This window comes from Bradysia coprophila (assembly GCF_014529535.1).
Source record: "Bradysia coprophila strain Holo2 chromosome IV unlocalized genomic scaffold, BU_Bcop_v1 contig_144, whole genome shotgun sequence".
Classification (NCBI taxonomy): Eukaryota; Metazoa; Arthropoda; class Insecta; order Diptera; family Sciaridae; genus Bradysia; species Bradysia coprophila.
The window spans coordinates 1314991-1325946 of NW_023503373.1; the positions used below are offsets into that span (position 1 = coordinate 1314991).

Genomic DNA, 10956 nt, shown 5'->3' on the forward strand with positions numbered 1-10956 from the left:
GTAGTCAACTACCAAATCCCAAGTTTTCGAATTGCAATGCCAACTATCAGCTATCAACTATCAGATAACAAATAATTATTTTTTGCCTGGTGTTGATTTGCTCATGGTTACATTGCAATTTTCAATGTCAATCCAGCTGACAACTACCAACTACCAAATACTCGAATATAAATAGACAAGCAGGCAGAATACTTTCATCAGTCGGTGAGCAGCTCTCGAATAGTAAACATCTCTGCCGAAAATTACGTTTGGTAGTCAACTACCAAATCCCAAGTTTTCGAATTGCAATGCCAGCTATCAATTATCAGATAACAAATAATTATTTTTTGCCTGGTGTTGATTTGCTCATGGTTACATTGCAATTTTCAATGTCAATCCAGCTGACAACTACCAACTACCAAATACTCGAATATAAATAGACAAGCAGGCAGAATACTTTCATCAGTCGGTGAGCAGCTCTCGAATAGTAAACATCTCTGCGGAAAATTACGTTTGGTAGTCAAGTACCAAATACCAAGTTTTCGAATTGCAATGCCAACTATCAGCTATCAACTATCAGATAACAAATAATTATTATTTGCCTGGTGTTGATTTGCTCATAGTGACATTGCATTATCAAATAATATGTTCCAAAATTTTTATAAAGTTGGAACACCCGACAGACAGACAGACAAAGTGTCCACAATAGGGTATTTTTTCCTATGGAAAAAAGACCTAAAAATAAATTCAAAAACGTCAGAATCTTCTGTTTTCTCCACCGCCGCGCGCTTGTTCTTGTGTTCTGTAAACAGGGCGCAATTATCGGGAGATTAAACATGAGGACGGTCTGTAAGGATTCTGATTCTGGTGATTCTTTCGTTTTGCCGATTGTCTTCATTTTGGGCATTTGAATTTGGCTTTTTTTAATCGGGATCAACGAAAAGAATCAAGAAAAACCCTGTCGGCTATTCATCTGGTATTGATAACGACGACAAAAATAATGACAAGCTCTGGGCCAAGCTGGGTAAATATGGTCATAATAAAATGCATGTTAACAAAATTGAAGTACAAGATTTGAAATCAACAAATTAAAAATGATTCGATAGATGGAAGTAATAGACCTGATAATAATACTGGCCATATGTTTACCGTCTGTAAAAGGTCAAGATTTTTGGCGATTATTCTTATTTGGCTATTTAACTTTAGGGTTTTTTTTAATTCATCGATTTATTTCGGCGATACGTCTTGGCTATTCTTCCGATTTTGAGATTTACCTTTGATTTTTTTTATCTTCAGAATGCGAATAGTCGCAAACATTTTTTTGACGATATTTCACGGGTATGACCTAATGAGGAACTGACATGCACACAGGTTCTCAGTATGTGTAGACAAATCTTTCAGATTTTTGATTTTAAACAACGATTGACTTCCACTATGCACGTTATAAAATTTCGGAACGAAGGGTTTACGTTGCCAGTTCTGAGATGATCTCTAGTGAAACTCTCCAATTTAATATAAATTATTTTATTGAAATAATATTTCGAAATTTTATTTAAAATTTACAGGAAAATTGTAACTTATAAATTCAAACTTAATACAATCATATCAACTAATAGTAAACTTTTAGAGACAGTTTGTATATAATAGTAACATAATAATGCAATAAAAATGAACACTTCCGATTCTTTGCAGTAAACATAAACTTTAAAAAAGAAGATGAAAACATTTGTAATTATTATTCCTAAAATTCCTAGCTAACTTAACGATGAACTATAAAAAAATCCAATTAATAAAACTAATCAAAAATCAATCCGCCGCGGTTGTTGATCAAGAAATATGTCGCCTTGAATGAACTAGCATCAAAAATGTCGAAAAGATAAACAGACTACATGGAATCGAAGCTAACAATCGGAAACGTTCGTCGGTCATCGCTTCGCTCTTTTTCGTTACAGCCCAACCGAGACTCCTCTGGACGGCCATCTTCCATTTGGTATATCGTAAATTGCGTTCAGTATCGGTGGTTGTTGGAAGGTACGTATCTTGGAGGTGATTCGGCAGTCTATGGAATTAAGATTATTGAAATACTCGTGACCCATTGTTGAGTGTTACTTTACCTAGTGTCCGGTTTTAACACAAAAGCGTTGATTCCATCGGCCTGGGCAGCTACCTGTTTTAATGATAAAATTTAGATTAATTTTCTGCTTTCACTCATCTACACTTCATAATTTTTACCATTGCTACACCTAATGCAGTTGTGTCTCTATGCTGTGCCCGAACTGAAACAATAAATTGAAATTTTCAAAATTGTCTGTCAATCCAATATAACTATTGCAATTTAGTTACTGAATGAGAAACTCACAAACAGGAATGCCGCACAAATCCGATTGTAATTGCATCAACAAATTGTTTCCGCTCAATTTTCCGTCGACGTTGAGTTTATTCAATACGAATCCGCAATCCTGGTTCATAGCTTCGAGAATATCACGGGTCTGGAAGCAAATAGCCTCGAGTGCAGCACGAATCAGATGATTTTTGTTCGTGAATCCAGTCAAACCACAAATAATTCTGTACAGACGAATAGGAAACCAATTAGCATTGATTGTTGATTTTTCATTTGGTAAATTATTCAAGTGTTTACCCTCTAGCGTCCTTTCTCCAATATGGAGCATACAAGCCAGTAAACGAAGGCACGAAATATACATCACCTGTAGAAAATACACTCCCAGCTAACTGTAAAACGGACAAGAAATGTTTAGATTTTAATCACCTAATTGCAACATTATCAGGTCGTACTTGCTCTGAGTCGTCAATATTTTTCAAAATTTTCAAATTATTCTGCAACCACTTTAACGCTGATCCAGCAACTGCTACTGATCCTACAACGAAAAAAAAACGAACCGTAAATGACACAGATCAAAATGTCGCACTCTCTCGATGTTACCTTCTAATGCATACACCGCTGGCTTATCTTTTCCTAACTTATATGCTACCGTTGTCACTAAACCATGCGTTGACAACACTTTTTGTTCACCAGTGTTACAGAGTAAGAAGCAACCACTTCGATAAGTATTTTTGGTCTGACCAGGCTTAAGGCAACACTGTCCAATCAGTGAGGATTGTTGATTTCCCAGAACCTATTGACAATTTGAACAAAAATCAAAATTGTTTTCAATTCTTTAGCTGTAACGTTTCTCACCCCACTAATCGGTATACCATTTAAGATGCATCCGTCATTTACTGGACCTATGATGTCCGCTGAGCTCCGGATTTCTGGAAGAATGGTCGGACTTACTGAAAACGTTTTAGTGAGTAATGGATCCCAGTTTAACGTCTCAATGTTCATTAATAGTGTTCGGCTGGCGTTTGTTACGTCAGTTACGTGTAGACCTCCCTTTGGACCACCAGTTAGGTTCTAAGAACAAAATCAATCAATGAAAACTCACGTTGACAATATATTCACACAATCTTGCTAACCCAAATTAACCATGAATCTATGGTCCCAAACAAACATCGTCGATCCCTGATTGCTTTTTTCACACTTGGAATATTGTCGCTTAACCACCGAAGTTTTAAGGCCGAGAAATAAGGCGAAATAGTGAGACCTTAACAGAATGTATAACTACGAATTAGTGGACTTGTAATAGTTAGAAAGCATCAGTTACCGAGCCATACCTGATATTGACTTAAAATAATTTTTGTTTTGGTCGGGGAGCTTAGCTAGAATTTTATCCACCGTTTCGTCAGTTCTGATATCATTCCATCCTAAAAAAAATTTTTTTTTGGTTGAATCAATACGGATTTAGTAGACAATTTTCAAAGTATTCCTACCAATTGCATGGTACAATGGTTTTCCGGTAATTTTATCCCACACAACAGTTGTTTCTCGCTGATTGGTGATTCCTATGCAAACCATGTCCTTTATGTGGTAATCTTTAAATCAAAATAAAATTCCTAAAAACTCGTCGTAATTTTAAATCATTTGAAATTTACCTAAGGCGGTCAATTTTTCACAAGCTATCTTGGCACATTGACGAACAGTTTCTAGAATCTCTAAAGGATCTTGTTCCACCCATCCGTCCTTAGGTGTTATAACTTTGATGTCCATTTGATGTGATGCTACCTCTTCAAATTCAGGTATTTTGTAGATCTGTGATTGTCGAAATTTGGCTCGTTATTTCCTGACAACACATTTATAGATACGCAAACTTACGATAAACTGGGCCGAGTTTGTTCCTTCGTCGATGACCCCGACTAATTTACTTCTGTCGATGTGCATTTTTGGGCTGTTTTTTGTTGAACGTGTCCCAGTTAGATATATTAAATTATCGTTTCAACCAATTGCTAAAAGAAAATAAGTAAATGAACATCTCTATCATTTTTGTTGTCATCCTTTATTTGTTTAATTACAAAGAAGCCTAAAAAGAAGATAATCAACGAAGCAAGTTAAAATAGAACAATTTGTAAGTTAAGTGGCAGTATCAACTACTCATGCTACTAATTCCACTTGAGGTTTGTACAATCTTCACGATTTTTATGATTCTTCTAGTTTGCTATGCTGATACTACACCACACATTCGAATAATGCACAGAATTCAAATCCGATTAAATCTAAATTATCTAAATAATTCAATTATCGCACAATTATCCAAATTGCTGTATTGGTTACAAAGTCCATTTTCATGTTTATTTAAAGCAGAAAATATTCATTTGAAGGTAAACCTAAAGTAATCATCGATAGACCATTACAATCACGGACGCAGAATGGTACATCAGGCGATGTAATTCTGTGTTATCGTCAATTTAATGTTTTTTAACGTTGAAAGTTTATCTAAATATAAAAAGCGAAAATGATGCAAAAAAAGGGGGCATGGTTTAGGTCAAGTGGCACTTTTTTTATCAATTTTCCAATTCGTCAAAACAGAAGTATGGTTCCGATAACAGCAAAATGTTAGAAAAAAAAATGTGTGTTCGTCTTCTACTTTGAATTGTCATACTGAATAGCGAAAATTGAAGTCTCATAAAAAAAATAATTTTTCCATCACGATCTTTGGATAAAGACTTTCATTATCTAATGGGAATTATAGGTAATATCGAAACGTATGAGTCTTTAAGTATTTATATCGTCTTGTATAAGTGTTTTTGTAAAAATGATTTCAAATTCAGCGACAACTTATCAAACAACAAATAGTTACATTCATAAATTTGCTGTGTTTACAAGAGAACTAACAAATTCCACAGGTTGATGAATGATTCGCAAACAGTAAAACCGATATGTAATGACATAACATTGCGATAACACACACTCTATTCAAAAGGAATTCAATGCCACTTTATTTTCGCTTGAATGTTTTAAATATAGACAGACCGAAAAATGAATAACTATAACAGCCAACACCATCGACTCACAATAAGAAAGAAATTATTTTTGATAAAAACTGAAAACTAGTTGGTCCGTCTCAACCAGCACTAAATTTAAAACTTATTATCACAATTTTATCAACTTACGCACGTTCGACTAATATAATTCAAAGACGGTATGTTACACAGCCTAAGAAGTAATTCCGCCGCTGATACACACACGTTTAAGCATTTTATTTTAACAGAACACTTTCATTAGTTTAAGAATGAATGTAATCCAATTCAAAAATAAATTTTCAATGAAAAATCACTGGTCAAATCAAAAATCTTGTGTCTTTACAAAAAGGAAAAACTTGACTGCCAGTGGTATTGAATTAAAATCAAATATCTCCCTCTGTTCATAAATTATTTATAAAAATTTCAATGGAACGAAATCGCTGTTTGTCTTTGCACTGAAATGTACAGACATGAGCAAAAGAAATACAACACTTGGTGTGTTTGCCAAGCCTCTGAAAATATCCAATGAAATTTCCATCACACTCACACATTCTACACTGGCTTATGGGTGTATTTGTTTGGAATTCGTTTTCCACGTGCGTGTGAACGCAAGAAGGCATGCGTGGTTTCTGACTCAATAATCATTTTGCGTAAGTTTCTCCTTTTCACTTTTTCTTTCTTATTCTTTTTCGAATAGGATTTACAGTCAAATATACAAAATGTGCATTATGTTCTATCAATGATGCAATTTCCAGAAAAAATTCCACTGTCACATACGGCTATTCATCTGTTATCGATGACGACGACAAAAATAATAACAAACTCTGGGTAATATGGTTCTTCATATATAAAATCCATGTTAAAAAAATTGAAGTACAAGATTTGAAATCAACAGATTAAAAATACTTTGATCGATGGAAGTAATAGATCTGATAATCATTAGGGTCATTCATTGAATCGATGACAATTAAATTGTTGAACTTGGTCATAAAGTGTAGAGAAAATGCCAAGGTTTATTTTACTATTACATTGAATTTGAAAAAAATATTTTTGTGAACTTTATGAAAATGCTCTACTCAAAAATTGGTCGTGCGGTAACCTTAAAATGTAAAATTTAAAAAAATGGTTTTCGTAAAAATGATCAGCTCTGGCGGTCACGGCCCACTATATCCGAAATATTTTTTTTTAATCACTCCTCCCTAATAATCATACTGGCCATATGCTTGCCGTCTGTACTTGGCTAAAATGTTTGGTGGTGGCATCAACATCAAACATATTGTTAATAAATTCAAGTCTTCTTCAACGGAATTTCTTGTTCTACCGACTTTAACTTTCCAATGTTGTAATGTAGTTATGGCATTGTTAAATATTTATGAGACTTATTGTTAACAGCAAGTATTGAGGTTCAAAACGATTATTCTTAGGTTGTTTTGCGGCTAAGGATTGGATGATAAAATTATTATAGAATTATGTCATTAACTATTTGACTCAGGGACTATAATAGGCCGATTATTTTTAGGAAAAATGGTCAAACATGTCAGGACTTTTTTTTACAATTTTGGAACATTATAAGGAAATTAGATTCCCAAAAATAGGCCCTGTATTAGATCGCAGTAAAATTGCCTAGATTTGTAGTAAAATTATGCGTTTTGTTTGTATTTTGATATCACGTATATCAATCGTAAAATAGCGTCAACAGAGTTTCTTCAGAAACAACGCACTTTATAATGAAAGCACGAGAATCATTACCGACCGGCGGGATGGAAGGATTGAGGTAACGTAATCTCTGGACTTAGTATATCAAGTGATTCTTTTACTTGACAATTCAAATCACTTAATGTTACCATCCAAGATACTACTTTTTTACTTGTCAGAATGGTCAGAATTTAAAAAATCGATTCAATCATTTTATGTACCTGAATGTAATCATTTAATCATCCTTATCGTTATTTTCTTTAAAACATTACGATAAGAATGAGTGTATACGTAAACCTCTACACTACACTGATCATATTACACCATGTATTTAGTGATAATAAAATATGTCGTTTGGTAGACATTAATACGGATTTTTGTGTGTTATAAATAGATGCAGAAATTCAATATTTGTCGATCAAATAAGTGAATTGTTGAATTCGATAATGCTTTTCTCAGGAGAGTGTCATAAACTAATTAAATTCGTAAGAATTTGTTTGTTAGATTTTTGAGATTAAATTCAGAATTGTCATGAAACTCCACCGATTCTAAAGTGTTTTTTAGTGATAAACGTTAAAGCTATAAACCGTCAGATTAAAGAAAATATGGAAATAAAAAACCGATAATTGTTTTGTAGGAACATTTTTCTCATTTACGATAAGATAAGGCTAACACCATTCAAATTGTGTCAATAAACCTATTATGGTTTTAAGAATCGAAAATCAATTATGGTCCAAAGATCGACTTTATCGATTTTACATAATCAAGACTTATATATGTAGCGTAATACAACTAGAGTATACACAGTCAGCAAGTGTATTTTTGACGTCTTTGTTTTAAAACTTTGCGAGTTGCAAAGGTGTCTGTATATTGGTCGTTGACTATAAATAAAATGCACAAGAAGCGTGCCCACTGTCACAATAAATTGCTCAACTGTCATTATAAGTACTTCCTAATTGTATATAGTGCAAAAAGGAAAAAACATGATGGTATGGATGCAACGTATTTTCTACCGCGAGTGCAATTCAGGGCCTATTTTTGGGAAATTGATTTCCTAAATTTGCTAGTTTTCCGAAATTTTCCAATATTTGCTAAAATTTGCTAGAATTTCCCATTAGCAAGTTTCGTAAACGGAAAATTTTGGAAAATCTTAGCAAATGTTGGCAAATTATGGCAAATTGTGGAAAATCGATTTCCCAAAAATAGGCCCTGGTGCAATTTACCATTTTATTGAAACTGTCTGTAATAAGATGTTGCATTTGTAACACATATTTGTAGTCATAATTAGCGAGGATTCATATCTCTCAAGCATTCGAAAGTCTCAAGGATTCATACACGTAACTCTCAACGATTGATCCCTGAAGAACAATGAACGTCAACACAAGGTATGGTCGAATGCCAAACTTTGTATGGAGCGGAGGACATAGCAATTTCATATAAAGAAACTCACCTCTAATGAGAGGTGAGTTTGTTTATATGAAATCGCCATGTCCTCCGGTTTGTATGAACAGACCATACCTGGTTTATACTTTCATTGCTGAAGAATTTGTGATTCTGAAAGGCTCCAGAAGTTACAGCAGTTACTCAGAAAGACTCAAACCAAATATCTGAGGCAGTGCAGACTTCTAGTAGAGTAATGAATGAATCATTATGAGTTATAGTCAACAACACTGGCTCACCGTTGCACATACCGATACTCAGAGCAAATTTTAGTGAAATTATTTCTCTAATTTCGCTGAGTTTCACCAATTTTAATTTCATGAAGTTTTGGCAGATTTATTGAAAATTGTAGGTAAAACTTTTAAAATTTATATAAGTTCAGAAAGGTAAACTCTTGTAAAATGTCAACAATTTATGAAAACAGTCTAACGAACTTCTCAAAATTGGTGTTTAGCGAAACTCAATGCAAAAAGTTTCACTAAGTTTCTCTAAATTTCACAAAAATTTGTCTGTAATAGGCTCTGCTGGTGCTTCATAAGTAAACATATTAGAGGTCAGGTTGACCTGTTTACATGTATGTATAAATGGGGTCACTAACGTACCACCGCATAAGCCTGGGGTCGTCTAAGTACCGAATCTCCAGATTTAAGAAAGCTTTTAGATAGCTTTCCATCTGTAACTCTTTAGCAAATTAATTAAATAATGAATCAAATTTCTAGACAGAGAAATGTTCATTTGAAATTGTCAATGCCTGGTGTTCTTTATATTACAATGTCTTGTTGTTCACTAGGGTGTATCACATTTTCTAAAACGTCAAACCGGGATTTTGGACCCACCTAGTCCGACTCAGAACAAGACAATTTCGGACTATATGGATCCAGAATCCCGGCTTGACTTTTTTGAAAATTTGACACACCCTACTGTTTACTGATATGATATGGCGATTATTCACTATGAATACTACTTTCAAAGCTCTTCACCTTGCAGTCTGCATAACAAATCGCGTGCCTTAGTGTTTAACTATGGAATTCGGCAGAGCTTAAGTTATGATAATTAGTTTGACTCTCCACGTGATGTGATTACGCATTTTATGACGAAGAAATCGTAAATAAATAAAAATGCGCAATTATCGTTGCTAATCTTTGCGTAATGTACGATTTTAGCGGAATAAGTGTAAAACCAAAAGTTTTATGTTGGTTGTTTAGAATTTTGAATTGTCTGTATCCCATAAATAGATAAGACGAAGTCGAAGTGAAATGATAAAAGATTTACACCTGTTGATCACGAATGAATTGATGTTCATTCATTCACATTCTTAGGTGATTGTTCCAGTTTTGTGTAGACAACATTTAATTTTGATTGAGATGATATGAACTGAAAATTTAAGTGATAGTCGGTAGAGACAAGCATCATGCACAAACTGAATGTTTCATTGTAAAGCTCTGAATTTGATCAGATAAAAAAAAATTAACAAAATTAGTGAAATATAGGCGTTCAAAGTTAGAAAGCTGAAAAGCGACTCAACTGCGACTTAACCGGTCTTGACAGAATGTAAACACAGTTTGTAACGTACATTTTGATACATATTATATCTAATCTGATTGTAGATTGTAGATGTAACCTTGGGACCTTGTAACCTTGCAGCAAGGCAGTAATAATAAATACTTGAAAACGTAAAATAAAAACATGTTGATTGAAATGTCGATGAATCTGCTAAAACCGGTTGTTGTTTATTTTTAGTCAGTCCATTTCACTGATAGTTCAACTATTCGACTTTATATTCGGGATCGACACACATTCTAACACACACACCTCCTTGTTTTCATTCCAAATGCACAACAAAATTTTTGCACGTACCGCAAAAAATACAGAAATTTTTTAACGAAGAGTATTCTTTGCTTGAAACGAATTTCTATGGTTCAAGTGTAGCACTGAGTACTGAGTACACACTAAACTCATGATACAATAGCACATGCTTCCTGAAAAACAGCGGAAAGACACAATCGTACTGATAAAAAAGACTTACGAAAAAGTTACTGAACAAAACACGTATTGGTTTGAACAGCCGCGTCGAACTGTTTTCAAATGAAAGTTAGGTACGTTTAGATGATTTCCACATCACTGTGTGAATTAACAGCAATATAACACAGTCTCGTAGTCTTTTTTTTCGCTGTGTGTATTTCATATTCACTCACATTGATAAAAAAAAGTGCTGGACGATTTCAACATGTGTTATTCTCATCACTGAAATATTATTATCGAATGTTATTTGGTTGTTTTTTTGCAAATAACATTGCTCTAGGTGGATGAACTGTCATGTGCTTAAAGACCTCTTTTGATGGTGGTTTAAAATGCCTCCTATTTGAGGAATTTACAAGTCTTGATTCAAGAAGGATTTTAAGAGTTTTATGACTTTTGATGCCTCATTTAAGGAGGATTTTAGGAGATTCTCTTTTGGTGTCGGAAATGTTTGTATTAATGTATCAA

General features: G+C 33.8%; 1 protein-coding gene across 4 annotated transcripts; it reads right to left on the minus strand.

Moving 5' to 3' along the window:
- Positions 1-1487: 1487 nt before the first annotated feature.
- Positions 1488-10643, minus strand: LOC119071194 (glycerol kinase). 4 transcript variants are annotated; one of them, XM_037175975.1, is made up of 14 exons: positions 10496-10643; positions 4190-4320; positions 3970-4126; positions 3808-3909; positions 3652-3741; positions 3454-3581; positions 3176-3391; positions 2921-3113; positions 2773-2855; positions 2618-2709; positions 2339-2544; positions 2212-2255; positions 2094-2146; positions 1488-2038 (listed from the first exon to the last, which is right to left on the minus strand). In XM_037175975.1, exons 2-14 carry the CDS (start codon positions 4253-4255, stop codon positions 1807-1809), a joined length of 1662 nt encoding a protein of 553 aa, XP_037031870.1. In that variant the 5' UTR covers positions 4256-4320; positions 10496-10643; the 3' UTR covers positions 1488-1806. The 4 variants fall into 4 exon arrangements, with proteins under 4 accessions (XP_037031870.1, XP_037031871.1, XP_037031874.1 ...); XM_037175976.1 differs by lacking the exon at positions 10496-10643 and adding an exon at positions 10327-10479; XM_037175979.1 differs by lacking the exon at positions 10496-10643 and adding an exon at positions 5489-5671.
- Between the last annotated feature and the right edge of the window lie 313 nt (positions 10644-10956).